General features: G+C 36.7%; 1 protein-coding gene across 3 annotated transcripts in view; it reads right to left on the reverse strand.

Annotated features, from left to right (window-relative positions):
- Positions 1-14,981, reverse strand: part of PDS5B (PDS5 cohesin associated factor B) — a 114,243-nt gene that overhangs the window by 59,029 nt on the left and 40,233 nt on the right. For all 3 annotated transcript variants that reach the window (XM_069808030.1, XM_069808031.1, XM_069808029.1), the window contains exons 9-12: positions 5,497-5,612; positions 3,701-3,795; positions 1,319-1,464; positions 229-380 (exon numbers count right to left, since the gene is read on the reverse strand). In XM_069808030.1, coding sequence (XP_069664131.1) covers positions 229-380; positions 1,319-1,464; positions 3,701-3,795; positions 5,497-5,612 — 509 coding nt within the window. The remainder of the gene's footprint in view (positions 1-228; positions 381-1,318; positions 1,465-3,700; positions 3,796-5,496; positions 5,613-14,981) is intronic.

Genomic DNA, 14,981 nt, shown 5'->3' on the forward strand with positions numbered 1-14,981 from the left:
TATCTGACCCTTTAGAATCACTTTAGGCCTTAGGAAAAAAAAAAAGGAAGAAAACAACACAGGAAAACATTTGGCTGCAGCTGCATAAGATTACACACTGGATCAAAACATACAGGATTATCACATCTTCTCCTTCTTGTCAGCAATTAAGCACAAAGGAAATACAAATCTGCATAATAAGTTACCTTGCTTATCCACAGAACCACCTAGTTTTCACGACTGACTTACCGGTCATCAATACTGTTTTGATAATATATATGCAGAAGTTTATCTTTGATCCATGATATCTGTTTTGCAGCTTCTTTTCCTGCTTCTGATTGTAATGAATACTTCTTGTATATCTGTGCAAGTCCCATCATAGCTTCCTTCCTCACTCTCCACTTGAGAAAAAGAAATAGTACCCAGTTTAGTAGTTCAAAATTCAAAACTGAAAAGACTGCAGAATTTCCTGACAGGTATTTCCTATTCCACACCAAAATAAAATCATTCAATTTACAAAAAAGTTAAATTGAGTTCTAAGTGCAACACTTTCCATTAGGACACATACTGCATCATATCTGTTATGCTAAACCTTTCAACATCGGTAACCACTATGCAAGTATGCCTCTTGAATTTAGAATTGTTACAAATTTAAGCCAACACCCTTTCTCACCATCTATACTGAATATGTGTGATTGTATTATGTGTGCGCAATAGGGGAAAGCATGTCACCAAACGAAAAAAATCAGGTGATAATGTTAATTTTAAAAGTTTGCCATCAACAGCCTTGTTTACCATGCTTTAACATAAGCAGCAAACCTCAAATTTTATCAAATAATGAAACACAGTGAAACTAATTTTCAAGACTATTCAAATTTGAAAGCTACCACGCTGATTTGCAGTCTTCCAATGATCTAATTAAAAGCAGGTAAACTAGCTACCTCTGATGGTGGAATGTTTTTCATCAGTAATCTGCAATACATTTTAAAACCTGCTTGCAAAATTTCTTAAGAAAATGTTAGAATGTTTTACAAGGGTCTAATTTTACTAAAAAATTTTATTAAAACTAGCCAACTGGAATAACATTGTGCTTCAGCCTTTTTTTTTTTTAATCATACTACCTTAAATAAAAATACAACATATTAAAAATGTGGCATTCCAGTCAAAGGCAAAAGACACCTCATTAAATAGATCGCTAAAATATTTTTTGCATTATATTGCTTTTCATTCATCATTTTAAAATTAGTTCAGCATTTTTGAGAAGCAATGCTCTTTAAAAAGCTAAATTAGAGTCTAGAAACATAACGCACATCCATTATTAACACTAATTATGTCTTACCCGCTTGTCCAGTGTTCGTTCTCTGACAAAATTAAGCAGGTGATCATTGACAAGCAAAAGATCTTTTTTAGCAGCAGTAACTATGGATACTATAACATCATGCCTTATGGCCTCTTCAGGATCATGGGACCTTACTTTAAGATATTCTGGAAAAAAATAGAATAAGTATTTCATTGTAGGTATACAACTTCAGCTACTTTTCTTTCTCTAGACAGTACTCAACTGACAAACAGAAAACATGACTTTCTACTGTTCTGAGCATCAACAGTTGATGAAGAAACCAACAGTTTTCTCTAAGATTAACTGGAATGTCAGTAAAACTTTACATTTGCTTAGAATATCAAATATTTGTATTTCCGGCATTATGGAAATTAAGAGTTATGGGGTTACATTTTTTTTATTATTTTTTATAATAGTTAGCCTATGCCTACATTAGCAGCTATTATAGCCAAACAGAATTGGATCTGTAGAACAGAACAGACAGCGCTGAGAACTTGGTAACCACACTATATACATTTTAAAGTCTTACTTCAGGCTAGAGGCTACTCTCTTCCTGCAGAGTCCATCCCCTTTGGCTGCTGGAGCACATTAGTTGCACTCCTGATCACAACTTCTGTATTATCCACAAGGAATCTAGTTCACATGCTCCAGGAACACTCCACAGTGTGAGCCATGTAAGCATTGTAAGCAGGGACAAATCAAGAGACATACTTCAAAAGCATGCTCTTTGACCAAGCTATAATGCTTATTTAGACACATTCTAGTTCATTAATCTTAAAACAATTTTTCTGAATTATTTTGGCCCATTGCTACTTATTTGGTAGCATCAATAATCTTATCAACATTTTAAGATTTCTGCTTGAAAGTGTCATACATGTTAACTATCTATTGTCATTTTCGAAAGCTGATAAAATGGCAAAGTTAATTTATCTTTTTAGAAGTACGTATTTTAGGTTAATTTAAAAGCACAAACGGGTAGGAAAATGCTCACAAAAGTTATTAAGATCACTGTACAGAGCATACATCAGTGAAACATTGAGAACATTAAGAAACATTGAAAATTCAAAGTTTACTCCAGATGAAATAACCAGAGTTACTGTTCTCTTATTACTGTTCAATGACCAGTGAAAATTTTCAAGTCTCATCTGAAATATTGGCCATTAACATTCTGGTAATCAGCACAAGTGTTGAATGAGCACATCAAGAAATAAAGCTTTGCACTTATGGAGATTATAAAATTTGAAATGCAAATAAGAGTTTTTAAAAAAAAAAACAATTTTGTTCCACAAGAACACATAATAAACTAAAACAAAGGAAGAACAAATGCCATCGCACAAAACAATTCTGGTCTCAAACACCAGTGAGTCAGAGAAATTTTTCAACAATTTGACTTCGATAAGCACTGTGGGGAGAGAGAGGAGGGGCAAGCAAAATTACATTTCCCAGAGGATACCATTAGAGGGGGCACAAAGTCTTTCTGCAATGTAAAAAAGAAAAAAGAAATCCTTGAAAATACGATTCTGATAATCAAAGAGGAAATATCTTTACCATTCCATTAAAGAAATTTCCAGAAACTTTTTTTTTTTAAGCTGGCTTAACAATACCAATAACTACAGGATGACTCCAGCCTGCCTGCATTTGCATCAAACTTGAGAAACGCTCAGTAAGCAGGAGAGCAATCCCATGCACTTAACAGCCCTTTAAATTCCCTCCTTAGAGCAAACGGACAAAAATGTTACCTCTGAAAAACTACAAGAAGTAGGAGTTTATTGACTCGGGGGAGATATCGTCACCATATACACTTTGAGGGGGAAAAAACCAAGCCAACCAATTCTCTTTAATTACACTTTTTTTCATTAAGACATTGGGAACAACAAATACTAAAGACTTCTATCTATGCCAGTTGCCTTATTCCTACAGAGGTCTTGAATTACAGGCTGTGTTTGATCTGAAGGAGCAGGAACCAATGGCTGTGGTCACAGTTATGAGGACTGTTTTCATGTTTTAGACAGTGGCTGCATAATATTTATACATTTCAGCTTTGTGGAACTTAAGTCTCCACTCTGCACCTCAATTAATAAATGCCATGACCATTAGGTTAGCCAGGCTGTCTTTGCCTGATCCCATGGTGCTTAATTTCAACAGCAGTTGGGAATGCAACTACTCTAAGAGAGGGAGAGTGATCTCTTTGGTTATGGCATTCTTTATGTACAATCCCCTCAGCCTGAGAAGCAGCACTGAAGGCAGGGACTCTGACTTAAAACTCCAACCTCAGTTATGTCCTCCACAACATCTGACAACGTTACTTAGGATTACAACTAACCTTCGAGACTTTTCCAGGAGACTTAAAATTGTATTTTAATGTTATAATAAATCTGGTACCTGTTAAGTCTTTTGCTAGGTCGGGATGGTTCATAAGGCAGTGACTTGCAAATTTCACACATTCAAGACGAATAGGTACATGGATATCATTAAACCTATTTAGAAACAACAAAATGCATTACAACAACAACAAAAGTATCACTTCTACCAAAGCAACTAGTTTATTTCTGCACAATCTCAAACACCTCTGAAAATATTTCCATGCTTCCCATGCACAGTTACATGCATAAAACATCTCTCATTTCACAGTATTAAGGTAGACTGCCTTTAGCTTAAGAAAAAATTCTTGTACTCATCCATTAATTCATGTTCTGAACATGAAGAGAAATATCCTCTCCTGGTACACACGAAAGACTCCCAGGCAGACAACAACTATTTATTAGAAAGACATCTGACATATTTTAACTATCTTTTCTGTAATGCTCCACATAATTAACCATGAAACATGCATCAGCAACTAAAGGTTTTCTAAGACTGCAATATCTGTCCCCTCTTCAAACTCTATGACAGACAGCAAACAAATGGGCATCTACCCTCATACAAATGTCTTCTGAGATGGATCACTTCAACTTCTGTAAGATTTCATTTTGAAAGACTGAATTAGGTTTGATGCTTGAGAACTAGTATTTTCTCGTGTTTAATTTTGATATAAGTAATTTTTATAATAGAACTATTGATGTAATGAGAGTTACAAACAACTCTTGAAAAACTAAATGCATTTCAAGCTACCCTCAAAATGCTTGGTTTTAAACAAACTAAAAATCAAATTTTAGAACATTATTGCTGTTGAAATGCTTATTTATCAAACTGGTTTTAAGGAATAACTGTTTTAGTAAAAACCAAGTATGTTTTCAAAATCAAGAGATTCTAAGAATGGTTCCTTTAATAACACAGCTATTATGCCTTAGTTAAAATCCTTGAAAAAAGTAAGTATGTGTATGTGATTCATAACTAGTTGAAAACAGTAATTATGAACAACAGATTGCACGTATTCACATCGTGTCACATTGTAACACAATGAAGAATTTTCCTTTGGGCCCAATTAGATCTGGTATTTTTTGATGACATGCAATGTTTTAAATAGTTATATAGTTTCAAGCAAAAGGCTATCCCTCAATTAAATTTTCTGTACTTTTAGAAGTAGTATTTCTTTGAGGACTCTGGTTTTGATACGATTGAATGCTACATTATCAACTACTGCAGGCGTTTAAATTAGAGTTTATCCTCATTTACTCAAATCAAAAACATTTTCATCATAGTAGCCATACTTAGGTTTCTCCTGACTACAAGCTCCAGCTATATTTTCTGTCTCAAACTGGCAGAGTATTTAAAAACAAAAGACTGTTTCAGCATTATAAATACTACATACCTCTTTTAAGGCACTCCTACCATTAAAAAAAAATTGAAACCAGTATACAAATACTGTACATAAAAGCCTCAAAGCCAGTTCTAACATCGCCTGATAACGCAAATGTCATTTGATGCTGTTTTAGAATTAATCCATCATTGAATAGTTTCACTTGTGAAGAAATTAAACTATTCCTTTTCCTTGACAATGGCAATTGATACTTGCAAAAAAATGAACTAAAAAGGAATGATTTGTAATTGTTCACTCTGCAGAATCACAGATGCAGAAGATGTATGTAAAATAATCTCTTTAGCATTATCTGTCAGATTTCAGCTAAAGCAGCACGAGAGAACTTGCACTTAGCAGTGTCACTTAAAAAAAAAAAAAAAAGTTGGATTATACTTCAATGTTTTTCCCCTCCTAGGAAGGGAACTAAACCAGCATATACCTCCCCAGATAGCACTGCCAAAGTGGCTTGTTTTGAGATGCCAGCTCCGAATCCTTTGCCCCAAACATTTTTGCTAGAAGTTTTACAACCTGCAGGCGTTCTTCATTGTCATTGCTCTGGAAAATGAACACATGTTGGTTTTTTTTTTAAATTAAAAGAAAGAAAACAAAAAACACCAAACCCATAAAAAACAAACCCCAAGAGTTCTGTTTTGTAACCAATACACTTAAACACCTGTAGCAATATCATAATACAGATTAATAGACTTTTCTTGTATACAAATGTATATCTCAAGACAAAAAACCTTCACTATTATTGGGAAAAGAAAAAATAAAGGCAGTGAAAATGAAATACTATGTAGAGACAAAACCCAATGTGAACAAAGCCTGGTGAAAAATACACATAGATACATCTTTTCAACCCTCATTTACAGGTTACTGAACCTGTTAGGAAATCTGATACAAGCCTGTACAAGCTTACACAAATTCAAGCACAATACAAACCCCACAAAACTCATTCTACATTTGTCTGCACATAAAGGTTTACAGTTCTCTAGAATAGAGTTTATAAACATTTAGTTAAAAAGAAAAAACTTTTCAGAAAACAAGTTTTTAGAGTACATCAGATTAAGTACCCAAGATTTGAGATGCACAGGATCTGGTCCTGTATTTAAGCATTTATATTTAAAAATGCTGAGTTACACAGTTACTTTTCCTTCATATTTAAAATTAGTGCTAACAGAGATAAAACAAGGCTTTCTCCAGTATTATTTCATTATCATTGGTTTGCATTACACTTGTTTAATACAGCACACAGCATTTGAAGCTTAATACATACTTTGGAAACGTGTGCTAACAATTGTGCAATTAGCATGTACTTACTGTTCACCACATTTTTTCTTTTGCTTATTAAACTGGCTTTTAAAACTTATTAAACCAACTGGCTGCAGCACTTCTTTAAAAAGGGAATAGCTAAAATTAGTTGATATTAACTAGATACTACTCACCCCTTATTATTTCAGTCTTTTTTTTCTGGTAATAAAGACAAGGACTGTTTAAAATACTGTTCTTTTTTATCATTTTTGACATTCTTATTAGTTCAACATCACTTTTTGAATGTGAACAAGAAATAAGAGCGCAATGTAGCTGTCAGTTCTCTAATACAGCATCATAGTCTTGAAGACCAACTTTTTCTACTCAGTACCATAAATGGGCTGAAAAGTTTGACAGCATGTCCTTTTAATTCAGCTCCCTAAGAACAGTAAAAGCGTTTGTAAAATCCTTAAAGTAACAGAGCAAGACAAGTTAAGGATGAAGAAATCTCTAACACCGATATATTACTACATTACAAAGGACTATAATTCTTCCCAATACACTTTAGTATTAAGTATTAGCAGCATTAATAGTAAATCCATTAACACGTTTGTCTGCATTTGACTAACTTTTCCAATTAAAATTCAGATTGGTATTACTGAAAGCCATCTACAATCTCCTCCTCTTAATCTGCAATAAACAATATCTTTTTTCTTTATGAGTCTCAGCCTGTAAGTATCGGTTACACCACAAATTCTTATTCTGTGCCCTCATGGTTAAGAATTTTATATATTTTTTGTAGCCTATATTAGTCCAATCTCCATTACTCACATCCCACGCACTCCTGCTTAAACTAACAAAATATTAAAAAAATATCAGGCATCTCTGTATTTCTCTAGGTAACCACCACAGATCCAGAGCAAGAAACCCCAGAGAGTGGGGAGGGAGAGGAGTGGAGGGGTCAGGAATACACTAAACATTCAACTACTAAATTACAGAGCCAGAAATATAGAAAAGAGGCATTAAAAAAAACCCCAAACAAACAAACAAAGCAACTAAAATATCCTTAATGAATTAGCTGCAGAAGAAGCTTTCACTGTATTACCCACTAATCCAACTGTAAGACAACCCACTCATGTTTCTAGTCCTGTTTGTAGAAACAATGAATATTTGTGATTATGGCCCAAGAGTATTCAGTAGTTTCTGAATTTGTGCCCAAATGTTGGTCTCCTTGAAAAAGTCTTATATAAGCTCCTAAAGGTAATAAAAAAAAACAACCTGTACTTCTTACTAAATGAATGCATCACTGCTACAGTCTCTCTCCTTTATTCTACTTTAATCTCTACTTCTTTTTCGGAGGTGAAAAAATGAGTAGCATGAACTCTGAAAAAAAGATCTTAATCCTTCTCCATTCTGTGAGACACTGTATACTTGAAGAGTCACATCCTTCACCTCTTTTTTTAAGTATGATCCAGCACTCTTTATGCTTACTAGTGTTCCATAATGATTTGTCAGTAATAATTGACATTGAACACTGGTATTTTCAGTTCGCCATACATGCTCCCAACACACAGGCTCTTCAGCCTAGATATTAGGGTCTGTCACTAACAACAGCTGTAGTGGGTCAGATTGTTATCAATACAAAGTCCAGAGATTTGGGAACAGAAGTGGACACATCACCTGAAACTTGCCAAAAATTTTAACTGCCATATCCAGGAAGAAAGGCAGCTCTACAATAATAGAAGTCAACATCTTATTGATTTTATTCATTACGTGACATTGGCTTAGTAAGGTGGTAAAATAAAGATCTAAAACCCATTATGGTTATTTCCTAAATACAGTATTAATGAGCTTTTCATTCTTCTGACTATTAAAATGGTATTTATTTTCAGAAATACAAACTTATAAAATTCAAATACCAAATTTGAATGAAGGAATATCAGTTTCCTTTAAAAGGTAACCTACACAACAATACGTTCTTAACTCTGTTCTCTCCTGCACCAATAATGCTTCTGTGTCAATGTGAGATCTCTAAACACACCACCTTAAAATGCCAAGATCAGGCACAAATCACTGACCCTCACAGAAGAGGTTAAGTTAAATGAATTTCAGTGCACATTTTCCTGCTAATCCCCCAGGCTCCTTTCCAAAATTAGGTAAAAAAATAATTACCAGTAAGAAGCAACCATGATTTGACACAGCTCTCAATGTTGAGAGTTTAACAGTACTCCTTTTCTGCCACATGAGAACATAGGAGCTTTTTCTTTACGAAATCTGTAAAGGTGTGGTGGGTTGACACTGGCCAAAAGGCAAACACCCACCCAGCCTCTCACTCACTCTCCTCTCCTGTACAGAGAGGGGAAGGGGAGAAAATAGAAGGTTAATAGGCTCATGGATCAAATAATGACAGTTTAATGGGTAAAGAAAAAGCTGCGTGCACAAGTAAAGCAAAAAGAGGAATTCATTCACTACTTTCCATTGGCAGGCAGATATCTCACCAGTTCCTGGAAAGTGGGATCTCAGCATGCATAGCACTTGTTGGGGAAGACAAACACTGCAAACACAAACATCCTTCCCCTTCCTCCTCTTTTCCCTGAGCTTTTATTGCTGAGCATCTGTCCCCTCTCAACCTCCTGCCCTGCCTCAGCCTACTCATGGTGGGGGGAATAGCCTTTACCTGTGCAAGCACTGTTCAGCAACAGCCAAAACATTGGTGTGCTATCAACAGTTTTAGCCACAAATATAAAGTACAGTACCATACAGGCTGCTACAAAGAAAATTAACTCCATCCCAGCCAGACCCAAAAGGATAACTAGTTTGTCCACTTCTATTTGCACACACCTGACTGTATTTCAATTCTCTTCAAACATACTTAGAAGATTCTTGGGATAGATAGGACAGAAAAAGCAACTGAGTGAATAAAGCACACAAAAGCTGCACATTTCAGAGAATACCAGTTACTGCCAGCAATCTTTCATTCTTCATCCAAGCCAACATGTACAATTCTCACAGCAGTTAAAATTAATCTGGCACCATGACCAAACTGTGTGGTCATTGGTTGTACCAAAAGGGCAAGGTGCTTGAACACTAGGTGGCCACATTGTTTAGATACAAAATAGTAAATATGCACAACAGAGTTACTGAGGCACCTAAGGTCTCTCACAAGTTCCATACTAACAGTTTCTTAAGCCCTCTATACATGGTCAAAAATCTGTTTGGTCACTGACAGGAAAGCCCTTGGATTTTTCTCACACTTAAAGAGACAGTCTAGAACTTCCATAAGACCCTGATCCCATGAAGATAAACCAAGAGGCTTCCTGCCACGAAGAGTGCAAAAGAAGTTCAGGGAGATGGAGAGCAAGAGATTTGGATCCTGTCAGGTAATGTCACAGACACACAGACATTTATTCACGTCCTCGAACTCCCATCAGCCACAGAGGCTGAGAACAAGGCAGCCCAATGAACTGGAAGGCAGTGGAGATTACTCAGTGAAGCTCACCTGGCTGTTGTGGAGAAAAACACCACCACTTCATTCTCAAAACGTGCCACGAAATGTTGAGAAGCAAAGAAACAAGACACTACATGGAAATTCTGGTTCACATACAGAACATACAGCTAGTGGAAAAGTTGCTGATACGAGGAAGAATCAGGTTAGAGAAACAGGATCACTATCAGAGAAACTATCAGAGAAACGCCCAGCACCCATACTGCGAGACTGAGTACCCTAAGGTCAGGGTGATACATGTTCTTTCAGGGTTTGTTCACAAGTCAAGAATACCGAGAGCTTTCAGTGTCCTTCAAGAAAAGGAGTAAGTCCTCAAAACTGGAACAATCAAGATCAAGAGCACCTCCCCCCTGCCTTCACTCTAACGAGAACTTACGGAAGGGAGCATGGGAGCCCTTGCAATCATGAAACAGGGTTACATCCAAAAGACTTCACGGATTTCAGTCTGTCCTCAGACAGAACTCAGTACTTCTCTTAAGCCCAGGCAGAATACAGATTCACCATAAACCAAGCACATTCATGGGAGCAGCCCGGACATGACCTCCCACTAAGCACAGTTACAGCTCTTTGCAGATGATTAGTTGGAGCGGTCAGTAATTGGAGACATCGGGCATGTGAACTGCCAACAACAGCATACTGTTGAAACTTCAACAGCTTCCAACAAAGCAGGACTGAGATCCAGTTTCTGCAACATTGTGTGAGTTTTAAATGACTGCTGAGTTGTCCATCACCACAGCCACATAATCCTCCAAAAAAGACAGCAAAGAGCCCTTAAGAAAGAAGGGGTATGTCCACCAGCATTACTGAAGCACACATTCCAAGACAGAATGATAGTTTTTCCAATATGGATACTGTAACACCATGCACTGTATTCTATCTACAAAGCATTAGAAACAATTTGTTCAGCAACTTGACCCACTGAATTACCAGGCCTTGTTTTCCAAGTACAAAGTGGAACTGAAACGTGCCATTTACTCCATATCAGATGTACTTTTAAGCGCTCTCTTATGCAGAAATGATTAAGAGGACAGCACCAAAACAGCATACAGACAATCTCCACTGGCACCCGATAATAGTGGTTATGCCTGTCACACAAGACAACCAGAAACCATTAACTTCAATGAGCCAGACTCAAGCAAGGAGGCTCCAGAAGACTTGATAGCACAGCATATCTACAAACAGCACTGCACTTCGCATTCTTCCAGAGAAACGTGCACCAATTCTGCAGCATGCCCTTAAAATCCCTGAAAAGTCATCTACGTGTCTAGACAATTCAGCACACTTTCCTCCCCTGGCCAAAAGGCAACAGGCTATCTAAAGATGCTCTGTCACCAGAAGACTTACAGAACAACTCTATCCACTCCATCCAAAGATGTTACTGGCTGATAATGCCTGGTGGTGGTAGCATCAGGCCACTAAGCTCGAGAAATGAATGATGTTAAGATAATAGCAAGGTGGCTGGTGTGACACTCAAGTCTCTGGCACCTACTGCCCTTGGGATAAAGTATAGTGAAAAAACTCCCAGCAGCACCAACCACAAGAAAATGGAAGAATCATAGGAGGAATGTGTACACAGAACCAAAGAGGCATGCAGCACAGAAATATTTCTCCATAAGCATCAATATCTTTTTATATTCAGCTCAGTATTTCAAGTTACTTCAGAGGACATCATGGTGGCAGTGTACATCTCAGTCTCGCAATGTTATTACAAATTAATTGACATGAACAAGCATTTTGCTTTGGGTGGAGGAAGCGTAGCTGGAAAGGCTACCCTCAGTGTAAATGGACTCATTCCATTCACCAAACAAGACTTGTCAGTAATCACATGGCTCCAGCACTAGAACATCTGTCTCCTTGATGCATCTCAAGAAAAAAGGAAGGAAGGAAGGATGAACGAGCTAAACTGCATTTCTCTTTAAAGCACTCAGTGACAGGAAGCAAAATACACATACCATTAGAACATTCAGATGGAGTTTCTCAAGGACATTCCTTCAAAGTCTTTAACCACATTATCATTCTTCCAGGAATTCCTGTCTTCTCTTGTTTGGCTAATAATTTCCCACTTTGTTGCCAAATGACATCCCAAAATAGCGAAGAAAATTTTTTCAGGTTGTCAGTCATCAAGTTCTGTAATATCTGCCTTTGAAAATCCTATGTCATATCATTCTTTTCTTACATGGAGGTCTAATTGTTACTTCCCAATTTATTTTAAAGTCCTGTGCCCTATTGAGCTGACCTTCATTGTTCTTCAGCCTTTAAATGATAGGGCCAATAAAAAAAAAAAAAATTAAAATTGTTTAACATCTGTGTGAAAGTAACCATTTATCATTCTCTACTGGCAAAAAGACTTTTTAGATAATGTCAAAAGAATTTAAAAAGAACAACTTTTAGATAAATATGGCTCCAACTACAGCAAAACATAAGAAAATACTTTAAGAAATTGATTTATTTATTTTAAATTTCATTGAAATGATCAAAAATACTGGGTTCTGTTCAAATTCATGCAGAACTCACCAAGTTTGCACCTGAAAATATTTTTTTTAAAGCATCAGCTTTAAAGTGAGCCAGAACATTTGGTGTCTTGCTCAGATAGTCTACCATGAGTCTACTTCATCTGGCACTAAATTATTTTTTTTACTCACTGCTTTTGAAACCAGTTATAAAGAAAATGCACATTTTCAAAAACACAGAGAGCAATTACTCAATTTATCTTTGAACAGCACAGATCGTATGTCTACTTGCATGCACGATGACCTCATTCTAACACATCTTAACTCCTCAAAACTGACAACTCAACAGGTGAGACAGCCACAGCTTTCCTTCAACATCACCTGCTTTAAGAGTAATACAAACCTCTTAAGCAGCAAAGCAGTAATATGAGAACTTGGAACAGAGTAACTATCCCACTGGTAGTCCCATAAGCATTCTTGAGTATTTGCCCCTAGTATTTGACTTCTATTATTACACTTGTATATTTAAGAGCCATATCAGACAATCTCCTAGAACAAAAACTGGACATCCCTGTGAAACTATGCATTTGACCTAAGTATACTCCACAAACTTCTACTTAAATACCTAGGAGTCCACAGTGAGTGAGCTCAGAAGACAAGACTCTTAAACTATGGGCATGGATAAAGACACAATACTACATACGAAATCCAGAAAAGCCAAAATCATCTATCTAGTCAAGCTCTGAATGACATGCAGAGCTCACTGAAGTTCATGGTTATTTTACCATTAACTTTCATTGAACTTTATTCAAAACCACACCTCCCCTCTCCCATATTTCAATATGGGCTGCCAAGCATATTTTTCTCCTTTACCACCCACCTGATCCAAGGCTTCATCAAGCCAATAGGGATACTGCTGTCCAGTTTCTTTTTATTCGAAGTAGCAAAACATCAGCTGCCTTCTACCATAAGCACTCGGAGTTTCACTGAAATCACACTCTCTTCTCAACACACTAACATGCTATTTACCTGGACCTGAATTAAAAATGCTTGACACTAGCTGCCGCTGTTTAGAATAAAACCACAGCTATTGTTGGAGTAGAAAGTATTTAATCATCGCTGGCAGGTCTGCATAAAAAACCAACTTGTGTTGATCTCAGAAAAAAAACATAGGCTGACCATATTTCATTAGTATTTCAGAACATTCATCTTCAAAGTACCCTTTTAACCACAGAAAGATCTTACAGAACTCTCAACTCATTTAGAGCCATAAAATGGTTTGAGTTGGAAGGGACCTTTAAAGATCACCTAGTCCAACCCCCTGCCATGGGCAGGGACATCTTCAACTAGGTCAGGTTGCTCAAAGCCCCATCCAACCTGACCTTGAACACTGCCAGGGATGGGGCATCCACAACTTCCCCAGGCAACCTGTTCCAGTGTCTCAGGATTTAAACCAGGATTATCCTATTCCAAATAGATGGTTAGGTTTTTTCTGTAAAAGATGGGTCAAGCCACAGTTGACAGCCAGTAGGACAAAACAGGCATATATTATTTGTCCTTATAACTTAAGGCATCAAAACCACACACCTAAAGCAACAAGATGATTCAAACAGAAGCCACACCATGCCCTCAGAATAGCTACAAACTGTATTGAGTTCACAAAGTCATCAAGGAATAAGAGCATTAAGAATGTAAATATCAGAATGTACATGTCTATTGGAAACATTGTTAAACTGGATCTTGGAATCTCGACATGAACCACCTTACCCTCAAGGGTTCAGGCCACAAGGAGAAAACTACACTAAGGATCAAGGGGACAAAAAGCAACAAAATACATGTTCATCATCTAAAAAGAGTATATTAAACAAAGAACAGAAATGCAACTATTTACAAATGTGTTGTAAATTAAAGAGTACAAAGAAAACATGGAAACGCTTAGGGCCAAAATCACCCAGTTGAAGGCAGAGAACAGAAGTTGTTCCAGGGGGCGGGGGAAAAGAAAAAAGGTTGACAGTCTTGGGCTACTAAACTTGCTGATTCCAGTGGTAAAATAAGATTTAAAAAAATAGAAGTTCATACTGAAATAGCAGAATATGAGAGACAATGAAGGAAGAGGAAGACAATTCAAGAACCTGAAGTTTTAAATGGACCTAAAGATGGAAAGGTTACTGCAATTCTGGCTATGAAAAAAAGGATGTGGCAGCAGTTAAGATTAAATCTCTTGAATAACAGCTTCAGCTGCAGAAGTACTGTTTTTATTGGAATGACAACGATAATTGTTCGCCATCTGTAAGAACAGGAATTAAAGGCTGAAAAAGGTCTACTTTTAAGACACAGACAGCAAACAGTAAATTGAACCCTCCTTTTGGAAATGTGAATGGAAAGATAAAACCATTAAAAAACAACTCATCCGAGTATAGTGTGCCTGCCTAGCAACATTAGTGAGAAAATAATAGGCATGAACAAGCCACTAAAATAATAAATACTGCAATGAGAACAGGCCAAAGGTTCTACACACCTAAAATGTGTCCTTCATAATAAAAATACATGCAAATTTAAAAGTGGCCCACTGCACTTTAGCCCTCAAGTTTAGTAACAGATCACTTTCAAACCTAGTAATACAAAACTAATCAAATTCCCCACTTCCACAGAAACCCTGTGGAATGATAAATAGAATAAAAGTAGTGCGGAATAAAGGGAGTAGCAGCTGTTATACTG

This window comes from Haliaeetus albicilla, chromosome 20 (genome assembly GCF_947461875.1).
Source record: "Haliaeetus albicilla chromosome 20, bHalAlb1.1, whole genome shotgun sequence".
Taxonomy (NCBI): Eukaryota; Metazoa; Chordata; class Aves; order Accipitriformes; family Accipitridae; genus Haliaeetus; species Haliaeetus albicilla.